This window comes from Acanthopagrus latus, chromosome 9 (genome assembly GCF_904848185.1).
Source record: "Acanthopagrus latus isolate v.2019 chromosome 9, fAcaLat1.1, whole genome shotgun sequence".
In the NCBI taxonomy this organism is placed as follows: domain Eukaryota; kingdom Metazoa; phylum Chordata; class Actinopteri; order Spariformes; family Sparidae; genus Acanthopagrus; species Acanthopagrus latus.
In genome coordinates this window covers 24,023,633-24,047,412 of record NC_051047.1, presented here as the reverse complement: position 1 = coordinate 24,047,412, position 23,780 = coordinate 24,023,633, and the positions used below count along the sequence as shown (strand labels likewise).

The 23,780-nt window shown below is 42.2% G+C and overlaps 1 protein-coding gene across 5 annotated transcripts in view; it reads left to right on the top strand.

The window, feature by feature from the left end:
- hdac4 (histone deacetylase 4) overlaps positions 1-23,780 on the top strand; it is a 138,178-nt gene that overhangs the window by 30,175 nt on the left and 84,223 nt on the right. For all 5 annotated transcript variants that reach the window (XM_037109490.1, XM_037109489.1, XM_037109491.1 and 2 more), the window contains exon 4: positions 22,311-22,373. In XM_037109490.1, coding sequence (XP_036965385.1) covers positions 22,311-22,373 — 63 coding nt within the window. The remainder of the gene's footprint in view (positions 1-22,310; positions 22,374-23,780) is intronic.

Here is a 23,780-nt window from a genome sequence, read left to right as displayed (position 1 = left end):
GGGCCCCTATTCCCTTTTGTCTACACCAGACACACAGTAGCCACATGCCGTAACGCAAGCAAACAAACAGCGCCGGACTCCAAACACAGCAGCAGAATTTACTGTTGCTTTCGCGACGATGGTTTGCTGTCATCACCTGTCATTTCTGGCAAACCTGGAATATCGCTGTAAGCTCGCCACGGACAGTCAGCGACGTCCTCGGTCTGCCCGGTGATGCTACGACCTATGAATGACGTCCGCAGAGGATCAAGGCAGCCTGTCACATTACCCGATGAAGCAAAGACCTGTATTAAGGTTACCAGTGATCTAAAAGCAGTCCGTGATTACAGAGCCTGGATGATGTAATCACCCAGACGTTTTAGGCCTCTGTAATGTCACTTAATGTGCCGATAACACAGTGTTGTTGCTGTTTTTGATACAGCATACAATTCTGCAGATTGTAGTAATGTCAGGAAATCCAAGATCTTATCTGGATCCACACCAAAAGTTAATGGGTTCTAATTCCAATTCCAATTATAATCCTAATAATTAATTGGGTTTAATTCCATCCATCCTCCAAGTTTTCTGGAAAACCTTTCTGTAGTCTTTGTGTTACCCCGCTGACAAACCAACCAATCAACAAACAAACATGGGCGAAAAAACACGACCACCTTGGTGGAGGTCTTCAATATTGAAGTGCACGTATTAGTTTTTCTCTCGTTCCTCATCCATCATGTTAGTTAACCTCACAGTCTGCAGTTAATATGAGGCCAGTTAACCGCTTGGTGGGGCTTCCCTGATTGGCCAGGTTGTTTGCATGTTGAATTTGATTTCATGGTGCGTGTTGCCAAAATTTTAATGATTTAAGTTATTCATCCTGTTTCAGGCAGTTTTTTTGCGATGTATTCCTTGTGTATTGTCATATTATGCTGATGATAAAAATCCATCATCAGCAGTAGCATACATTAAAACTGCGAAAACTTAAGTATTTAAACATTGTCATTTTAAACATCCACTGGTGTGATTGTAGCCTCAAGTGTTAAGAAACTTCCTGAGGTAATACGAGGTGGTCTGCAGTGTGCATCCTTGAGATAGTTGGATACGAGCGCACGTTGGATGTCCTTGTCCTTGTTGTGTCCTGAGGTTTGAACCAAAGATCTTGTAGCTTTTGATATGGCATGTGGAGCCGATCTGCCAATATTCCGTCCAGAGAAAGAGGCGGGCCTCTATTCTCCACTGGCAAAGGTCAGGCTGAACATAGGCCCCCGGTATTGAGGGCCCTTTTGTCGACACGACCACAATAAACAAGCGAGCCATTCTCAGCTCTGCTGTAGTGTGCTTATCCCGCATGAAAACAAGCGTGACTATTTTAATTGTAATTAGAGGGAGAAAATTGGTGTAGGGACTGAGCCAATCCTACAGAGTGAATGACTGTGTGTGTGTGTGTGTGTGTGTGTTTGTGGTTCAGTGTGTGGCTTGTCGGTGTATGGTGATATACTCCTTGTATAGTTGTCCAGGGCAATCACAGTCACAGGCCCTTTCATGTCTCTCTCTCTGTGTGAATAGCGAAGCTGTCATGACTGACGCTTCATGAAATACTGCTTTAGAATCTATCAGTCAAAGGCCCTAATTGTCGCGTGTTTAGTCATACTGTTAATACATTAGTTAGTGTGAGAGTGTTCCAGAGGGGTTTATTCTACCTTTTATTCAGTCGCTGCTTCATTAGTATGACTCACATCCTGACATTTCATTGCCTGTGTGTCATCTTACTGTCATCTCAGCCACTTAAAATCTGCAGCGGGCTCGGCGAGGCTCTCAGCAGCAGTTTCATAAGGCCAGTATGTGAACGCTTTATGAAACACTGGACACGACCACTTTGATTGCTTGTCCAGACTAATTAAACTGCAGAGTTTTTTTTTTCTTTCTTTTCAGCAACTCACCGTTTTAAGTGGGCTGTACAATTGGTAAAAAGGAGACATTGGTGTAGGTACAAGGTCAATTTATTTGTCATTATTTCCAGCGAGGGTTGAAAATCCTTGAGTCCTGCTACATATATTTTATGGAGTGTGGAGTGTTGTTGTAGACGAGTCTCACAGGCTGGGGAATGAAGCTGCTCTGTAGTCAAGTGGTATGACAGCAGATACTAATGTATCTTTTGAGACAGCAGCGTGAACAGACTGTGGCTGGGGTTGTTTTTTTCCACAAGTATCCTTCGGGCTCTGTGCAGACATCTCATATCACTGATGACACTGATGCTCTGTAGATGGTACCAGTGATGTTCTGGGCGATCTTAATCACCTGCTGTTGAGCCTTCCTGTCCTTTGCCGTGCATGATCCATACCAGTTTGTGACGCTTCCAGGATGCGTTATATTGCTCCTCTGTGAAAGACCAGACACTTGCTATGGAATTTAATCTTCAGATGTTTCCATAGTTTCTGTTTTTCTGTGCATTTTTAACCAGGATGGTGACGTGTGATGACCAAGACAGGTTCTCAGTGATGGGAAGAACCTATACAACATGTAGTAATACTGTTTGTGATTTTATTTGAGGTATTTTGACTTTAACATCTCATGAAATGAACAGCAACCCACTCACTCAATGTCGACCAGTACAGTCAATACTGAAGTTGCATCCTCCGAGGCAAAAAAATGAAGCCAATGCAGAAGTGCCAACAAACAAAATAAACATGTTTACAGCCTCGCACAAAAAACAGTTTTGGTCTCTACAGGTATTTTCCATGTCAATGAAAACTGGTTTCAAGAAATAATAAAGTCATATGTAAGCTTATGAGAAAAATGGCTACATCTCACTTGATTTATTACACCAGGAAATATTTTTCTAATTAGTTTATGGTCTCATATTATCCTTCTGTAAATGATGGTCTCATTCAGGGTAAAATAGGTGATAAAGCAGGGTATGTGTCAGTGTGTAGATACCTTGTAATTGACAAGTCTCAGCCATGCCGTGTCCGATCAATATACAGTATCCTCATCAGCTCCACCCTCTTGTCCAAATATGGTCAAAACAAAAAAAGCAAACAAGATAGCGATGGCGGTAACAGCCATACTTGAAAACGGTAGTCTGCAAACTGATGGGTGACTTTACACTTAGAGAACGCACCCAGAAGTTAATAAGATATTTAAGTTTGGAACAAAGTAGTGGATCAACATTGCCATCCCCAGAGCCATGCACATAACATGGGAAAAAAAAAAACACATGATGCCTCTATGCTTAAACAATCGCAGACTCGCATGCCAAGAAAATGTGGGCGTAGAAATGGCGACAGACATCGCTTCAAGTGTGACACAAGCTGTTTTGCTGCCATAGCGCATTTTTTAAACACTAGCCGTACTGAGGACGCGTTTCAGTTTAATGTAGCACCCTCTTTTTTTTTTATTTTTACCCCTCAAACATGCAGTCGGTTTATTGGGGAAGTTGTGGAAATGACATCCATGAGACTGTGAAGAAACATACTGTATATGTTATACTCCAGGGCTTCATGGCAGCAAGGATGACAATCTGTCATATAAAAGCAAAATCTGTGTTCAACTGCTATAAATCACACTCATCAAAGCATTTCGCAGGTGCTAAACAATAACATCGCGATTATATTTCAAAGTCAAGAAGAGATAGCCCAGGTTGCCATGATCTAGTGTATATTGTTACCAGTATCTTATTAAAAAAACACTCCAGGATATAGATTTAAGGCTTCCTGTCCCCACCCTGCAGTGAGTGTGCTGTTGAGAGCTTACAGTTTGTGTTTCTACGGGATGATATAGTATTCTACCATTTAGCACAGATAAAGCCTGATCTTTCTCAACCCCACCCCCTCCCCCACATGCCTACATTTGCTTCAGTCAAACGATTTATGTCTAATTACCGGTTATAAGCTCTGCACTTCCTCCGACAGGCTCCATATTAGAAACCAAATCTTATAATTAACCCATCCTCTCACATGAAAGTAATGGCAGTGCTCTGCCTTGTCAGAGGCCCATGTTGATTGTTCTGTCATCTCAGCCCAGCCTTCTCCAACTCTGCCTTTCCAAATATCCCAGCAGTTCAAGGAAAGATGAGCTGGCTAATGGGCTGCTTACTAGTGAGATGAAGGGAAGAGACTGACCTTGAAGCTTTTTCTAGTTTAGATTGTCTGAACAGAGAAAGCATCCACCAGATCTGAAAGTAAGGAGTCGAGTGTGATATGAATGTCAATTTATGAATGATTTAAGTCTGTTTTTATTATTTCATTATTATTGGTTGTTTATATTTATATATATGTGTGTGTGAGTATAGAAGGATATTGCCTTTACTTATCTGAAGGTATTAATTTTCCTGCTAAGCGGCACCAGCGTGACTTTTTTTAATTTGGTCCTCATCTTTACATCTGAAGGTGCACTATTTGGTTTTAGAAAATAGAAACAGAACTCAGAATGGTTCTGTTTACAATATTGACGAGGTAATAAACAAACTCAGAAATGTTTAATTTTTCCATGACTGAATAAATACGCCATCCTCAAGGAAGAAGATCCACTGGACACAGTTTGAATTCAGGAAGGCGGCTAGTCAGAATGGTCCTGCACATTTAAACACAGTTAACAGTATGAAATTGTGTTTTTTAATTGACTGTTTGTTTTTTCCATCATGACAATCAAATAATGAAGAATTTTCCCTTTTGATTAAGATTTCTGCCCCTAAACTTCACCTTTAAGATAATACTGAGCAGATTACACTATATACAAAACTGGTCTGGAGACAAATGTTATAATGCACATTTAAACTTTAAATTAGTCTAAAATACACTTAACATTTCAAATGGTATCCAGTAAAGTCAAAGTTTAATACAGCCAAACATCACAAAGAACGCCTCATGCAAGGTTTGGAAATAATGGCAATTTTGCAACATCAGGGAAACACAGAAAAAACTTCTGATAAGAAAAAATATAAGGCGCTCGAAAACAAAGGGAAGGGCAGAATATCGAAAATGGAATCGAGCGTAAGGAGGCTGAAGGCCGATGCTTAAAGATGTGTTTTGAGTTTGCTTTTGAAAGAACAGACGGAGCTAGCCTCTCAAACTTGTGACTATATGTAAAGAAACTGAAAACTGCATTTAAACAAAACCCTGAAAATATCACAGCTGTATAAAAAGTGCTCACATGGTTATCTTGTTGCCATAGATACAGGTACAAAATAGCTCTGAAGCTCATGACTTCGACATCGCTCAGCTGCTGACATTTACACACAACATTGCTTTTGTTTGCTCGTCTTATATGCGACAAATATTGATTTTCAATTCACTTTTTTGGCCTTGGAAATTTTCTGCCTCATTCAGTTTTGTTCCGTTCCACAAAAGCGATGGCCCGTTACAGGAGCGCTGTGTTTTTATTTCATGAGGTGATCTTGAGTTTTAAACAACACTTCTGTGAAACTTGGCTGTCCTTCAGATTGCTACCACCGCTGACTGATCTCGGGGAGTTTTGGGAGTGGATTAGTGTTGCTGAAGGAGCTTGTTGACATCAGATGGCATGGGAACTATGAATCCACACACAAGGCTCAACGAAGGAGCTCAAGCAAACCTGCAGTGGGCACGTAGAGAGGGGGAAAAACAAATAAACTAAGCCCAAAGCAAGTATCCCCACAGTTGGCATGTTCCCATAGACATTTGGTAGAGAGACAGGATGGATACAAGAAGTCTCTGATTATCAGAGAAGGTCTTTTTGGTGCTTTCCCTCAGTCTTTTGTACTGATTAAAAATATTCAGCATGTGTTGCAGTGTGAATGGATTTCTAATCAGATATTTCAAGTCAAATTAATTGACCATAAAACACATTTTAGAAAATGTACAAGTCGTTTCTTAGCCTGCCTTGTTTCAGGTATACAACCTTGTTTGTTTTGTCTAGACATGCACGTCCTTTGTATGACACTTGTGCAAACAGTCCACTTGATGAAGGTAAAGGAAATATACTGTAAATCACAGATCGCGCTGTGATGGATGATGATGATGATGATAATAATAATCACAATGACGGCACAATCCACTCAGCATCAGATTGCTCGGTAATCCCACAGTAAACTCTCGCTAAAACCTGAGTGAGTCAGTATTATTACAGATAATCCCCTGGTCTGGTTTATGTGACGTGCTGGTGAACGCAGGCACAAACCACACGTGCACGTAGGCACACGCACACACACCAGTCTGCCTCCACACTGGTTGTTGCATTTGAGCCATTGTCTCAGTTTCAGCAGCCACGCAGGTCAAAATACGAAGCAGATGGCTGCAGCATATAATGTCACTAAGAGACCGTTTTAGCTTATTGACGTAAAGCTGAACGCTATTAAATGACTGTCATCAACTAAATGCACGGTCCAGCGTTTTCTAGGATATCAGGTCATTACACAATGTTTTGCGGTGCAGAAATACCAGTTTAGAGCATGAATATTATCACCGAGAATCAGTTCAGTAGGAGTTATTTTTAGCCCTGCTGGCGGCATCGGTCAGATGGACGGCAGTGTCAGTTCGTCATTCTGTCCGCTGTCCACAGAGGATGAATCCTTTTTGACTCCCCTGACTTCTATTCTGGTGCCTCCAGATGTTTTTTTTTTTAACAAATAACATGCAAAAATATAGTTAATTAGCAGAGGTTACCATGCTGAAATGCTTGACTTAACTGTATGCTGCTTTCCTACTAGAAGAGGTACAATGGAAACCCACTTAAAGTCAGAATTCCTACCTCGACTTCATGAGGGAGCAGTTGTATGGTGTCACACAACACTGAATGTATTTGCAGACGGCAGTATTTATAGTAGGCTGGTGAAAGGAATATTCTGGTGTTTTCCGAGTATAAAAGTGCCGGAATATAAAATGTGTAATGGCGTCTGTTACCTCATGTGTTGTTTTTCCTCCTCTATTTGCAAGGAGGCTGCACTGCTGAGGGTTCAGTTGTGTCTGCACAAAGAGCGGTCATTCTTCTGTTTTTTCCTTGTGTACCATAAATGCACGGAGGTCAGAAGTTGAAGTTTTCAATTAGGAAGTTCTATCTTCTTACGCAACTGACCCTGACCCTCCCTGACGACAAACTGCTGTGTAGAGTCTTTTTTTTTATAAACACGTGGATGAATTTCAGTTCTTTTCTCTTTATGTGAAAAGACACGTGTGGCTGGACAGACATGGCACATGAAGATATGATGAAAACCGCGTCACAACATGTCTATATATTTCCACAAGAGTTTGTGTGTTCTCTTAATGTGTTTAAGAAGTTTGTCGCCTTCCCTGACCTGTTCATCAAAAAGCAGTGAGCACCTAGTTTGACCCGTATTAGAGGGTTGCTGTACCACTCAGCACTTGACCCAGTTCCTGTTGTAAGGAGCTGAACTTGGAGCTGGATATTCTTTGTAAGTGGACTTAACAGATATTGTAGATTTACAAAGAAACATGCAGCAGGAATTTGATTGAGATGTGATTTTGTTGTTGATGTTGTTGTGTGTTTTCTCTGTTTTTCTGCCTCAAATATAGTTGTTTTTGGATCTGACGTCTAAAATCAGAAACTTTCTACACTGAGAAATCTAGTCTACAGACACTGAAACCTGTCAAACAATCATTGTGTTAAACGGAAGCTCACAAAGCAGCCCAGTCCTGCGAGTTAAGATGTCGCAGAAGTTCCCTTGACTTTTAAGCACTCTGCTCTAAATATCCCCCAAAACGTTTTAAACCTCTCAGCTCCACTGATGTGGCAATTGCCAACATACACATAAACACTGTGCAGAATCACAGGAGAGCCAAATACTTGAACTGAGGTTACCGTGCTCATCCTTGCTTGCTTTTTAAACAAGCAAAGAAAAACCCCACCCTCCCCCCTCTAAACCCTCTCCTAGCACCCAAGTCTGGGAGCTTTGCCAAAAGCAGCCTAACGCTAAACATTCACAGCGCTGGGGAAGAGAAAGCAAACTCTGGGAAGGTACAGGATTGACGTCAGAGAGAGCCACATGTAAGAAATTCCTTCCTAATTACTGGGAATGCACTGGCTCATTGTATAATAGTGTTCTGGTTCATATTCATTTTTTAAAAAGGTGGGTCTTTGTTTTATAGGCCGTGCTACCTCGCAGATTATAACGCCACATCTTTTTTTTTTTTTTTCCCTGAACTTCTAGTTTCTACCTCTTCTCTCTCTTCATCAGCCTTATTTCTCCTCCTCCTCTCCTTTCCTTCCTTCCTCTTCCACTCCACAACCTACAAAAAAAAAACAAAAAACAAAACGTCTTTTTTGCGGTAGTTCATTTAAAATAGCCGACTGACACCTACGCCCACTTCTGCAGGATTTATTTCTTGTGGTGCGGCACGGCTGATGTGTTTGGATTATTTCTGCTGACCAGCTGGTCTCGGAGCTGCACCTGTTATTCCTCCTTCCAGGAATGTACAAGCACTTCCTGACCGCTGCACATGGCTTTGTTTTCGCAACAGCTTTTTTTTTTTTTTTCTTTTAACTAGTCTCACCTAATTAGGGCTTGCATTTATTATCATGCCTTACCTTTCCCTGAAACAACATTTGTGTAACACATATAAATAATTTGTAATATATTTAGCTTTTTGAACACTTATTCAATGAAATGGCGCCGTGGGAGCAGCTCCTTTATTCAGTGAGTTATGTTCTCTTTTAGGATCGCGCATAAACAGATCAAGCAATGGAACGGAACAGAATGAAGGCTTTAACTAACTGAAGGCAGAGAAAGTTTATATCACAAACAGCTGTATGAGATTAGAGTTGTTAGGCAGCATTTTTCAAAAATAACTGGCGGTTAGGTTTTATTTATGCCTGCTGGTTCGTGATGAAGTAACTGCTGAGGGAACACTGTTGACACCATGTGAAGTTTATAGGGTTTTCATACAGAAATACCAAAAAAAAAAAAAAAAATACAAGATTGAATTGCATTTTTAATGTTTAAAAATCCCCTCGAGACACGATTCAAGACATACAGCAATACTGTGTTGTGAGTAATCACTCCCATATGGAACGGTTTAAGTGTTTGAAATTCCTAAAAGCACATCCTTCCACCCCATCTCCCTCATTGAAAAGTGTTGTTCGTTTTAAGAATGTAACTGCTAGACACAAAATGTCTCCTGCGTCACTGAGAAGTCCATTCGTCATGTATGTGCAAGTCTCCAAATCAAACCTATGTTGCAAAATAGACAATGACTCGCTTGCAAAGTAGTTGTGGTGTCACAAATCCTGCCGGCATGTACACGCATTAACTGAGATTAAGGTTCTTTCCCATCTCCAATTTCTCGGCCTCCTCTGAACAGAGTTACACGGGGTGTGACAAGACCCTCGTGTGTCATCAGTTGTCATTGATGATGTTTATGGGCACAGATGTAATGTTTTCTCTTGCGTTACTGTGGCAATCCTGCTATTATCACAGTGTAATTTATCTGATGGAGCGTGGCTGCTCTCAGTTCATTCACACCTTCACGTTATCAGCACTGCTTCATTTCCTGGCCACTGTTGGTGGCTAACACTAACAGCTATCCTGCTCCGATCCTGCCAGTCTGCACTGATATTGGAGAAATGGTTAAATAGTCAAATATGAGGTATTATATGCCATCAAAGAGGGTGGAGACCTCATTGAAATGTGAACACACAGTCTTTTTTCAGCATTTTATCAACAAAAATGGACCATAACATGCTGAAAGGACAGCGTTCTCATAACTCTGTGTTTGAACTGCGCCTCTGAAAATCCTCAGTTTGGACACTTAACAAGAAACCGGACACTCTGCCCCCAGGTGTGAAAGTGCATCACAGAGGACTCGGGCCTATTGGTCGGGCCAACGGGTGTATCGTGTTCGGGTTTTAATGTAAACACAGAGAAACTTCCCCCCCTGCAGCAGATGAATGTGAAAACCACCCCTCAAGTGTCAAACTCTGCACATGAACAGCATGATACTGCACGGTGAGGCTCAAACCTCCAAGTGAAGACAGAGGAAACAAAAGGTAGTGATGGCATACAGCTGGTTCCATTATACACCTGTGAAAAGCAACAGGATGTGCAGTTCATGTGTGGTCTCTATCCTGCTTTTATCATATCTACTGCCAGAGTGACACATGACCGTGGAATGTAATGTTTTGTGAGTTTGTCATTTAATACGACAAATTAGAAACTGAATGAAATTGGATTCGACTTTCGTGTTCCATTGAATCCTCTATCTTTAGAAAAACAGTTCAACCCTGAAAACGATTTGTCTCCACTCCTGTTGTTCAACAAAGGAAAGGCATCTGCACGTTACAACAAATTAGGGAAATGTTATGTCTAGAAGATGGATAGTGACGGAGCCAAGCTGAGCTAAAAGTGGAACAGGGTGTCTCTAAAATAAATTCTTTTGAGGGTCTTCAGAGACGTGGTGCCTTTGTGGAAGTGAAAAGAAGTGAGACGAGTGTAGAGCGAGTTAATTCTGGAGAAAGGAGTGCGATGGCGAGGTGTGATGGGGTTTCACACACACAGGAAGTATTTGTGCTGAAAATGGAGACAGGAGGGGAACCCGGGGATTTGTGGAGGCTCCCATATCGACTGGAGGAATGCTTTTGAAGCTTTTTCTTCCTCCCGCTGGATGCATTTTATTAGTGAGGGACAGCTACTGATCAGACACATTCTGCTGGATGGGAAGACAGATGTTGGAAACAAAACAGAGTTGACTGAGGAGAAGGAGGAGAAGAGCGCGGGGGAGGCCATCAGCTGCTGAGCTACAGGGATGTTAGCCTGCACTCTGCTTCAGCACCAGTTAGATCTGTGATTTGAGAAAAAAACTTTGATGCGTGGCTGCTTTCTTATTACTTGAGGGTTCGCCAGTTGTTAAACTTTGCTGTAATGCACATGTGTATAACAACGATTGTGATGCCTCTGACTCACTTTTGTCCAGTTTGTCAGGATCACGGGTAAACAGCAGATATTGTAAAAGTTCTTTTTCTGTCCTCAGGGGGAAATATTGATTTGTGCAAAATAACAGGTTCTTTATTGAAGTTGCTTTATTGCCAAAAGGTGGACCGCAGTGTTAGCTGGGTTTGTTGGTGGGCTTGTGCTGTGTCTGTGTTTGTATAAGCAAGCTTGTGTTTTTAACTTGTAATTATCGCCTTGACGTATTTTTGCTGTATTGCTCCATTTGGCTGCCCTTGCGGACATTCCAGCAGTAGTCACTCCTACCTGGCGCTCTGATCAACCCAGTGATGTACTTTCTCTGTGTAGCACCAGACTTTGTTGGCCTGACACATCTGGCTGACAGCAGGGAGCGTCAGTGAGTGTCTCTGGCTCTACTTTTTGCTTTGTATCCCGCACCCTTGGCACTAGTCAGCCTTTGTTGGTGGCTTTTCAGCCGACTGAGCATCTTGAATCAGCCCATCAGTGAGAGAAATCACTGTGATTGGTTGTTCTGCCAATCTAACCAACGCATGAGGAGAAAATCAGAAAGAGAAAGAAAGAGCCCCCCTGATTGTTTTTCACCACCAGCTCTTCACCGGTGCCAAACTTTTTTTTTTTATCAGAAATATCCCAGATTAGAAGAAGCTCTATTAGCAAAAACCTGAGGCGCTGGTTCCCCAATAGCACACATGCGTCTTGCAGATGTAGCTGAAAGCAGAAAAATGAAGCATGAGGAGCGTTTGCTAATTGGGAAGACAGTGTCAGGATGGGTTAGACGTCTAGGCATCGTCTCCCCAATTGTCAAACGCTCCCCGTGCTTCATCTTTCTGACATAACCTCTATTCATGGCGCCGGCTTCTGCCATACGTATGTCTGCTATCTGCGTTCTTTGATGTTGCTTTGGTGTGTGTGGGCCCTTAGACAGACTGAAATACTCAAATACGTTTATCAGAAGTTGTTGGAGTGCAGACCTGAGATGAGGAGATAGCCAGAACAGCCTGCGAGAGAAATAATAAGTCAGGACTGTGTGTCTGTCAGCTGGTTTTGTGGCTCTTCTGCCCCATAGTGGCCCCAAATTAGTTAGTGCAACTTTAAATAACATGTCGGGAATAAAGTAATGCTTCTAAAGTGAAGCCTCTGTTACAAATTAACTTCAGAGAAGCATGAACGGGCTGAAGCTTTTACCTTGTGCGTTCTCTCTCTCTCACACACACACGCACGCACACACGCACGCACGCACACACACACACACACACACACACACACACACAAACTAATCACAGGACTCAAACTTGTGCCCACACTGTGATCTTCGAAGCCGATGGCTGCAACACACACTTAACGTGATTCAACGTGACTGGACGTGTCGAGAATCACACCCATATATATCACACCCACACACACACACACACACACACACACACACACACACACACACACACACACACACACACACACACACACACACAAACAGCGAACACTGTTCTTGTGAAAACACAAAAGGTGCAATTAGCTGCAGTGGTTTTCAGCCTGTCGTGTCCAGTCACTGTTCATCTCACTCTTAGACACAGTTCCTTTTCTGGAACAAGAAAGAGTATTTTGGGAAAAAAGTGACAAGGCAGTAGAATCAGTTTGGAAAAGAGAAGAAGTGACAGTCTGTTGTCATCGTGACAGATTGTTGAAGGGCAGTCGTCATGGGCTGTTTTGGCATGACCCTCGTGGCACCAACATGGTGGCGCCAGTCCTGCTTTTAAGCGATGGTGTCTGTGTGCAGTGTTGATGGAGGTACCAATAACAATAATAATCAATTTGGCTGCTTTCAATTTTCTGTGAAGTGAAGAAAAAAAGTTAAGATATTACAAAATAGTGTCACAGCATGTCCTCAAATCACCACGATACATAACCTACTGAATATTTTCATACATGGGTTCTAATAGTAAAAAGAAATTCACGCTCTCAGCATGACTAACATTTCTGACTGCAACACGTTTCCTTCTCTGAATTCAGTCATGAAATCTGGGGGGTTGGGAAAGATTGTTATTTTGGTTAAATTGGAAAAAAAAATGTGTGTGAAATACGGACAGTATTAAGTTTTTGGATTAGCATACATGGAAACAAATTCGTTCTTAACTTGTGTGTCATGAAAAAGTGTTCACTTGGTGCCCAAGTACACAAATCATCATTATCTGACATACTGCAGTGATACTGGGTTGGATTTTCTTGGGATTTTCTGTGACTCTTCAGCCCAGATATCCTGCAATTGCTGTTAACTTCTCATCCGTTGAGTCTCTCACTCCATCTCAGTGTAAACAGAGCACAAATGCCATAAGATACAGTCTGAAGCTTTCGGTCCAGGCTCACGGTCACAACAAACACAGATGCTTGGGATTTTAAAGTTTGGAGAGTTTCCTGACTGGTCTTCACAGGAACTGAACAGATTTGTCCCCACGACCATCAGGACAATGAAGGTTTTTGGAGGTATTGAGTGTTTGATTTGCACATGTTCCTTGTCTTCTTTTGTTTGTCACAGATAAAAGCTCACATTTTTGGCATTAACAGTGTAAAATCTGATGGAGACAGATGTGCAGATGCAGATGCACTCAGATCCTATGTAAGCGGTGTCCTCTTTACCCCGGTGGCCGAGCCTGGTGAACTCCCGGTGACTCTACACTGAGTGACATTAATATCTATATTTTTTAGATCGGGTAGGTTTATATCACAATATTTGTGACCTATTGTGTAACCATCGAGTGGAATCCACCATGTGACGTCCACATGTTTAATGCTCTTACAAACAGAAAGACCCTTCTCTCTACCCAGTGACCCGTCCACTCCCCTACAGATGTCTCGGTTCCTTTTAGTACACTTTCAGCCCTTTCAGCAGTAAAACACACACACACACACACACACACACACACACACACACACACACACACACACACACACACACACACACACAGCAGTCATCTTAGGTATCACAGGGATCTCCTGTCTCCCAGTGGACCTTGTGTTGCCTGCCTGCTGCCAGACCACATGGCCTGACTCTCTGGACGGTTGTTGTGTGTGTGTGTGTGTGTGTGTGTGTGTGTGAGGCTCCCTGAGAGTGATGGATTGATGGGCGGGACCATCTGACCTAAAATCTATACCATGATTAATTGTGGCATTCAACTTGATAACAAGTGTAACAATATATATTTTCAAAAGTTTGGAATCACCTGCTGCGTCTGCTTCTCTATATTTTGAAATAGTCTTTCGTACTTTCAGGTCACAGAAGATCCTCTTTACAAATAAAGGTCATCATGTCGAACGGGGTTGCATAAGTAATTGTACATGGAGAACAGAATGCTGTAATATGGTTCATCCAGACTGACAACAGAAAGGGAAGAAAAATTCTTCGGAACAGCTGTTAAATTATTATTTAAGAAATCCCCCGTCGTTGATAAAGAAAGTGGCCTTGCATCCAAATTTGTGGAAGCTGGAATAAACAGATTTAGTGCAGTAGTGCACTATTGGAGCGGGATCACGGAATATTAGCTAAACATACTCTGGACTGACAAACCACAGTTTGAACCAATTTAGTTTAATCACTAAGTAGACTGGAGAGAGTCCAAAGGAAAACGGGTTCCCAAAATATTTAGAGCTCATTTGCACCGTTGTGGCTCAGTGATGATCTTGGGTCGCTTAACGCTCTTCTAGACTGGAAAACAAATTCAAAATCAGCAGCAAGTTGTCACCAAGTTATCCATCAGGTGTCTGAACTATATTGTTTTTTTTTTTTATCAGTGTTTAAAAAAGCCATCATTAAAGGAAAGATTACATTTATTTCTGTGTCTGTAAATTACTTTTTTTCTCCTTATGATATGTTAATCCTGGCTGATAATCACAGTGTGAAGAGTTAACAATTCTGGACTTATGTGCTGTACTGTTGGTGTATTTGTTAGATGTTTGATTGTTTGATTATTATGGATTCAGACAATGATTGTTTTTGATTAAAACACAAAAAAAAGATGAAAAACAACACACATGGATGTGGATGATGTTGTCTCTAGGAATGAGCAGACACACAAACACACATACATTATGTATAACACAAACAGCTCCATTGTCTGTCTTTGTTCCCATCATGAGTCATAAACAAATGTAAATGTACAACACTCAGACAGGCCTGCAAACCCTAAAAACGTCCTATTGGTAAAAATAAAGTCAAAATGCTGTGGTTTGTCTTGTAGGTTTAAAATGCCCCGAGGAAGTGCTGAGTAGTAGGTAAACACGGCCGCAACACCAACAAGTGGTTTTTAGCGAGGCGGTGGTGAGAAGTTATACATGGGCTTCATCCTGCTCACGGGCAGATTCAACTTCTGAGCACGAGAAGAACTTAATGCGTTACATTTCATTCATTCTACAAAAAAGGAGTTCAGCGTCTTCTTGTGCTACGATTGTAAACCACTGCGATACAGCTGCAGTGCGCTGTTGGAAGGATACATCCAGTGGTTTTCTAATGTTTTCTTGATTAGTTTGGTATGAAAAACGCAGACCAGTGTCTCAAAAACCTCAAGATGACGTCCTCAAATGTCAAAGTTATTCTGTTTGCTGTCATAGCAAAGTAAAGGAACTGGAAAATATTCATATGAAAGAAGCTAGAATCTGAGAATTGATTTAGCAGTCGAGAACTAATTGATTAATCAGTTAAAGACAAACTCAAGACAAGAAATTTAAAAGGCGAAACAAAAAACAAAAAATAAATAGTTACAGGTTAAAAGAAGAATCTATCTTGGAGGAAAGCTGGTAAGACAGAAAGACAGTTATGTTCTAAGTTCTTAGAAGCAGAAGTCAGTTATATATTGGAATCTTGTCCCACAGGTGAGGAGCATAAAATCTTGAAGCTGTCTCACCTTGCTTGGTTTTGATCCTGGGAACACTGTGTAAACCTGCCCTAGAGGACCTGAGGGGTCTGGATGCTTCATAAAGTGGCAATAAATCAGAGTTGTATTCAGACCTGATACCATTTAGGTGCTTTATAGACGAGTGGTGAGATTTGAAAATCTATCCTCTGACTCACAGGAAACCCTCACCGTGGCTTCAGCTTTGATTTGTAGACCGAAGTGTCAAAGTGAGCGTTTCAGTTGTGGTAAATACAATCTGCAGAAATCAAACCACTTGTTCTTGCCACACCACCTCCCAAACAATGATGTTATATGTGTGAAAGTACATGAGACTCACCGTAGAGGAACTTCCCTGCGCTGGGAATGTCAGTGTTGCTGTAACTACATGTCCTCATGGTGAATCATGGCGGCGATGGTCTTTGTGTGAACGCTGACGTTAGCGACGTAGCCTGGAAGGGAAATGGTGTTCTACCAAGGTTAACTCTTTGTGGAGAGATTTGGCAGCGGTTGTGGCAGCTCAAGTTGCTGCTATTAACATGGCAGCAGGACATTTTACAGCCTGGCACCTACCAGTGTTGTCCGGAGGTTCAAGGGCACACAGAATGAGCTCCGCTACCAGAATCAGACAATGGTAACTTGAGCGAGTCATTGAGTTTGTTATACGGTGCTAATGAACGACCATTGACGTGTGAACAAATTATTTCTGAAGACTAGATTAGATATCTGCCAGTTTCAGCATCCAACTTGTGAAATTACATATAGCTCTGTGAAATGTAGTTAATTTGTTGCTTTCAATCGCATGATGGATGTCTCATTTTGGACCAAATCTCATCATATTTCGGCTTCTCAGCAGGTTATCTCGTGGTTGAGAGTGGCGGTGACAGGTTGGCGTGGCTGGCACGCTCTCAGACTGGCTCAGAGTTTGGTTGTAGCAGAAGGGCAATTTTGGTGGAGCCTCAGCAGACAGGATGGCATAGTTGGCAGAGCGGAGGGGATGGCAGCGCTCTGAGGCTGATATCGAGGGCTCAGAATACACCAGACTGAGTTGTGGTGGACTAGACAGGTTGTCGCTGCTGGCGCACTGTTGTGGTGATTGCAAGTCAGGTGGAGGTAAACAAGGTGATTTGGCACTTCACCGCCTCCAGGAGCTGGAGGGAGAGTGTGTGCTGGAGCATACATTCAGCCTCGCCGTGTAGCGTTTGTGTACAAGTGCGTTTTTATGAATGTTCACGAGTGCTCTTGGTATCTTTTCTTACATCATGGAAGGGTCCTCCTCTCCATTGTACGACCGGGTGTGTATCCACTGAAGCAGGCACTCCTGCTTCCTGCTCGCCTCTGAGCCAACTTGTCCTCTTGCCAGACGTCGGTAACTTGGCACTCCGTCTCTTCCTTTTTCCATGTGGCGATCACGTATGTCCGTCCACGAGGAAGTCTGTCGGCACATCTAGGCTTTTTTACAAATGGGATGTGACACATGTAAAAAAGAGCAAATCACTTTTTCCTGCCTGGGCCCGGAGCCATTCGTGTACTTTTTCTCGGTGTTTACGCTTTTTTGCCGGGCATGTCTGTATTCCTACATGTCACTGGGGACATGGACTATGCTTAACCATTGCTGAGGGGCATGCATATGGTACAGGTCACATAGGTCAACACATTAGAGTGTCCATCAGCGACTCCCACAGTAACGGTTTCCTCTATTGTATCTGTGCTACGCAGTAAAAAAAAAAACAACAGCCCACAGGTCATTACCTTCTTCCATAATAACATTGCTACATACATTAAGATACTCCCAGCTGAATATCCAAAAATACATCCTGTTATGGTTTAATATCCAACCAAAGCTCTCTGCCATGTAAGTGCCCAAGAGCCGAAGCTTGGACCAAGGAACGAGCTGTGAGAGGCAGCGAATCTCTCTTGAACTTTATCTCTAGTTGTCTCAGAGTTTGATAGAATAATCGTCCTTTCCGCAATCCAACGGTGACGTGGTTTGGACAGGATGAATAAGCACCTTGATCGAAGTGCTTTTGAAAGCAAATGTGTGGCCGTACACACAGAGTGGGAGAGTAAAAACGGGCTGCCTCTCCATTATGGCTGGATCTGGAAGACAGTAAATCAGGAGCGAGACGGCGGAAATAAGATGAGTGGTTGGCAAGTGGATTTCATTCTACCACCAAAATAGTTGTCCAAATGTATCTCATTGATTAACCAATTAAGAGCGAACATGGCTACAGTGCCAGTTGGTCCACAACATTGGTCCAGACTGAAATATCTTAAGAACTGCTCGATGGATGGCTATTAGGTTTTGTAGACATTAATGGTTTCCAGAAAATGAATCCTAGTAACTCTTGTGGTCCTCTTGAATGTTCCTCCAGCACCACCACAAAGTCAAAAATTCAATTAGTAGAATACTCTATAACCAGATACCTGAATAACTCATTTCATTGTATATAGAACAGGGGGTTTGTTTTAAGTAATTGTTAATATTAAGTGACCTGATTGATCTATGAATTAAGTGACTTGTCAAGAGCTGATTCCTCATCCAATAATTTGATCTTTATTCATAGATTAAAAATATTCTATTTACCCTGGAAAAATACAGTGTTGGAATTTTGTTAATGAGAAAAACGGGAATTGATAAACAGAAATGCTGCCAGTAAAGGGTGTATATTGGAAGCTCTTGGAGCTTTGCTGCGAATGCTACACGTCCACAGGATGCATATGAGCACTGGGACGGTGAGGAAAGCAATTTGTTTTCTTCACAACCAAGCAGATTGTGAAAAAAGGCAGATGTACAGCAGACTATTGACAAATGCCAATAACTAGAATGAAGACTTCCATAATAAGATGATTTTATTTCATCAAGATCTGTGCATTATTCCCTGAGCAGTTCACAGAAAGGTCAACAAACGTCCAATCTCGCAGTGTTAAAGAAAGTGAGAAATAAAATCCTGGATGTTTTTCTTAATCCAGATCTGCACCAAAAGTTGATGAGGTCTATTCTGGACCGAGACCCATCCTCCATCCAAGCTTTAGTGGAAATCTGTACAGTAGTTTACGTTTAATCCTGCTCACGAACCCAACCAACCAACAAACATACATGGATGGAAACATAACCTCCTTGGCGAAAGTAAAAATGAAAGAAAGATCATAAGAAAAATACTGTTTGTATTGTTTGTATATCAGCTTCTTGACCAGGCATCTCCACTTGTACACAAGCAACTATTTGGGATAAAATTCCTGCCGTTTTTTAAAGAAAGTACGTGAACGTCAGATCACATGGTGGCCTGAAGTCTGTGCTTACGTGCTGTTAAAAGCAGATATATTCCAAACCTAATATTACAAGACACACAGGCTATTTAGGTGTTTATTCCTGTTGCCAAATATAGCAAAACTAGGTTTGCAAGAACACAGTGTCTTGCCTGTACAAGTCTCTCTCTCTCTTTCTCTCTCTCTCTCTCTGTCTCTCCCCCTCTGCATACGTTGTTTGTTGTGGTTGCCATGGAGACATCCTATCATCGCGGTGTGTTAAGGCAGAGAGCACTTGGCATATCTTCCTCCCCAGGCGTCAGAGGTCACAGCCTGCTCAGTGATGTGTGGACGACCTATAAACCTGCCTGGTTTCCATGAGACGTGTTTCCTGTACACACAGAGATAAATATACACACCGCGCACGTTCTTTTCCTTTTTGTATACAGCAAGTCTTTCCCGACATCTATCCGTTTTCCTGTCATGATCTCTCTCTCTCTCTCTCTCTGTGTCTATGAGGCTCTGTATTTGTCATGACGCAAGTCCTGGGGAAGATTTTAACACGGCCAAAGAGCGACATGAAAATAAAAAAAAATAATAGAAGTGGTCAGTATTAAGAGCCGCTGAGAGAAGATGCAAAACACTCACTTACACTTTCAGCTCTCCCTGTGTGTGTGTGTGTGTGTGTGTGTGTGTGTGTGTGTGTGTGTGTGTGTGTGTGTGTGTGTGTGTGTGTGAGATTGCTTGGCCTGTCTCTCGCCTATCAAACTCTGGTGTCGTCTTTCTGCCATCTGCCACCACCACCGCCACCCTCCTGACATGCACACACACACACGTGGACATGCACACACATATTGAGCGTTCTTACAATAATCTGTCATCGCACAACCTCTTTTTTTTCCCTCTTTTCTTCTTCTTCTTCTTCAGTGAAATTCTCGCTAAGATCTCCCCTTACACCAACAAGGATGTGTTCTTGTTGTCTGGTGTAGTTTTGTGCTCGTAGCTACTTTTTGTTAAAGAAACAAAGGAAAGCAGTCTTTTTGCCGAGAATATGAAACGAAAGAATATGCATTTGCTGTGTGTTTGTGCGTGAGATATGAATATTTAATTCAGCCCCTCCCTCTGTCATGTATTAATCATGGAGCAGTCTGCTTAGGCTGAAAATAGCGCCTAGCAACCCAGAAAAACAAAATCCATAGTATTTGTGGGTATGTCATGTGCTGCTGCTCGTTCATGTGTGACACAGCACATGGTCTGCTCGCACAGTTTTCTTCTCTCCACTTTTCTTTCCCTCATGTCCGTCTGTGCTGGTTCAGGACTCATTTCTGATGTTTGCAGGGGACACACTCGCACTCGTGCTCACTCTCTTTGAGTTTTTTTTTTTTTTGTTTGAGTGTGAGAAGTGTTGCTGTCTGTGAAAGAGTTGTTTATCTGTTTTAGAATTAGACCATATTTGCTTGTCTCGCACACGTTCTGAGCTGAACTCTCAGCTGAAGCCTGCTGTTTCTGCACCGACACCCACCGAGTGTAGGAAAAGTTTGAAAATTGTGAGTGTGAGAAAATGTAAGAAAGTTTTTATTCCCTGAAAGTGGTGATAATTGCAGGATTACTGACCTCACCATCCGCACCAGCTGCCAGTCTCGCTGTTCGGATAAAGGATGAGGATGAATGTGGGCTGAGCGATGACATGATGTCAGCCTCGCTGTTTGCAGGTGGGAGCAGAGACATGGCTACAGGTTTGTGCGGAACAGCTCGAATTAAAGATCATATGGCATCGATAATGGTGGTTCATGAAACCTGAGCAAAAGACAGTCTGCTGCCTGCAGTGTCACCTTAGGGCCCGTGCCCACATAGCATTATTTTTCGGGCAGAAAAGCGCTGGCTGTGCTGCTGGAGTGCTGAGATAAAGTGTTTAAGCGCTGAGGGAGTCTTGTCAAAGTGCGTCTTGTCTCTTTCACAACAGTATCTTGACAACTGCCACTGTTTGATCGACACCGCCATCTGCACTTCACCATCCATTTGTTTTTTATTTGACATCGAGACATCAGAACGAGGACGAGGACGATGTCAGTTCACCTCATGACCCTTTGGAGACAAAAAGATACGGTGAATATTTTTGCCTAGTCCAGGAAAAAGAAAAAAAAAGCGTCTCTCTGAAAAGTTGATAGATTTTCAACTTGGAAGACGCTGGGCGCTACGCCTTTTCTCTGGACGGCCGCCTGCTGCTGCAGACGCTTGCTCCTCATTAGAGTAACAGTTGAAAAAGACGATGCGTGGACGCTGGCCGTTAAAGCCAATATTTCCACATGATGCAGTGTTTCTTTTAGTGACATTTAAGCATAACACACTGTTACACCACGCCAAAATATTTGCCCCAAGGGAAACAAATAAAAAAAAAAAAAACACACACACACACAAAAAACCGATAACATTTTCACTATCCATTTTTTCTTGTGTAAACCCAGTGAAATGCAGGCCACGTAAACACAGCAGCCACTAGCTCGGATGAACTACGCATCTCTGTCACTGGGTCGCTGACTCTCCTGCCTCTTTTCAGTGGCGCTCACGCTGCCTACGGAAGTGTTTGCACTTCCTTTTTCCAACATTTGTTTATCATAAAATCACTGCCGTTCAGTAACTATTTTACTGTAACTTATCTGCTCACATGACTCCTTTTGCCTCATTTGGCTCGATTTATCCTGTTCTCCTCTAATAATGAACAATATGCTTCTCAGTATTTATTACTATATAGACAACATAACGTGCTTCTATCTGAAGATGTTAGATACTATTAAAATAATACAGTAAATCAGTGATGAAGATAAGAAATGCAATTTCTTTTTTTTTGTTTTCTTCCACCTTAGATTTCACTAAATTATGGGAATTTTATAATCCTTTACTAATTCATCAGCATCCTAATACTCTAACTACTGAGGGACTAGCGAGGATGGATTAAATTAATCCAATACTGCATTGTGAAAACACAACTGAGAATTTTTTTTGTGATGTATCTCTAAAAGCCACTTTCCAAGGTTTAAGTGATTATAAACTTAATGCCCCTGGGTGGATTTGTTGGGGGATGTGTCTCTCTCTCCCTCTCTGTCTCAGACTTTGTTTAAATGTCTTGTGCACATCGACCTGTCACTTTCTACTGTGTTGTGGTTTTTCCCTCATTCTCCACTCCCCCTCGTTCTCCTCGTCTCTCCGTGTCCCTGTCCATTACGTCCCAATCTTAGGGGGCTGTAAACTGAATCTATTCAGCTGTTGAACACAACATTTAAGATGTCTTTTCTCCTCTCTCACAGGTGGCCTTACCAGCAACGAGCAACCTCTGGAACTACTTAAACCAGCTACGCTCAACCATTTTGGTAGGAAAAATATCCGTGTGTGTGTGTGTCTCGGTGTGAGAACTGTTTTTGGGCTGATGGTTCTGTGGTTTTCAGTTTCGATCTCTGTGATATTAATGTGATCTCTGTGAAGCAAAGTGCAAATACCACCAGAAAACAAGCTGCCAAAATACATTTTGCGGATTGCTGCACCATCATCTGAGTAAAATATTGTCGACATGTTTTCCATCTGGTTATAACACCAGTACCAACTCTGGTGCTTCCCTACGCTGAGCTGAGATGGATGCAGTCATGTCTCCAGGTTTACTCATGTGCAGCTCACCACTTGTCATTACAGGACATAAATGCTCAATTGGAGATTTGGTGATATCTTGGTGGCCTCAGCTGGCTGATGTACGGCTCAAGAACACACTCTGTCAGTGGCTGTTTATGAGGAAACTTGTCATTATCTCCCCGAGCATGTAATCATTTCCACCGGCTGACGTCGCACATTGTTTTTAGCACATGGCGATGTATTATTCAGTGGCCGGCTGCTTTTAGAATCCGCTCTGCACATGCCAGCGCTCACGTGCGCGTACGTGAATCGAGACATTTTGCTGGAACTTCGCACTCTTGTTGACAGGAACGTGGGATGATCGCGCCACATCAGCATGCCATCAACCCACAAGCGGTATGTTTGTCCCATGTGGCGTCAGGAAACGCTGATGCAGCAGTGATGTCACCGATATGGTTTGCCAAGATGTGGAGCCTTAGCCTGTTAATAGCATGTTTCCTCGCTTTGCAGCAGTGATGCGAGAAACTGCTTAAGCACACAGACAAGTTTTACACATGTGCACAGTCTTTACTTTACTCTGCGCCTGTGTGGTTGGTTGTGAGGGTTTAATCTTTTGAGGTCAGCTTTTCAGAAACGTAGAAAGAGATTTGTTTTTAGACTGGGTTCATCACTAATGTGGCGCTAGAAAGTTGGACATTTTCTTAGAATTGCATTTTACTGCCTGCATTTACTGTAGGAAATGCATACACACTTACAACCAGAGGTAGAAGAAGTGCTGTAATTAAGAAAATGAAATATCACAGTATGGTAATACTGTTAAAAGTCATGCATTCCAGCTTTCAAAATTATTAGCATCAAAACATACTTGCGGGTTTAAAACTACTCATTATGCAGAATGGCAGATGGTGTTGAGTAGAACCTGGTCAGATTCACGTCTTCTAAATGAAGTGTGAGCTGTAAATGTCTGTCTGCACACACCATTCACACAAACAAACAGAAGACTACACAATCAGCACTTATCCTCCCGTCTCACGCATCTTCCTCACTTAAAAGTAAACTGGCATTTCAGAAACAGCTTTACTAATCGCTGTAGTTAAGATGGATTCAAAGACCAAATAAAAAGCAGGACTTGTTCTTTTGAATGGGTGACACAG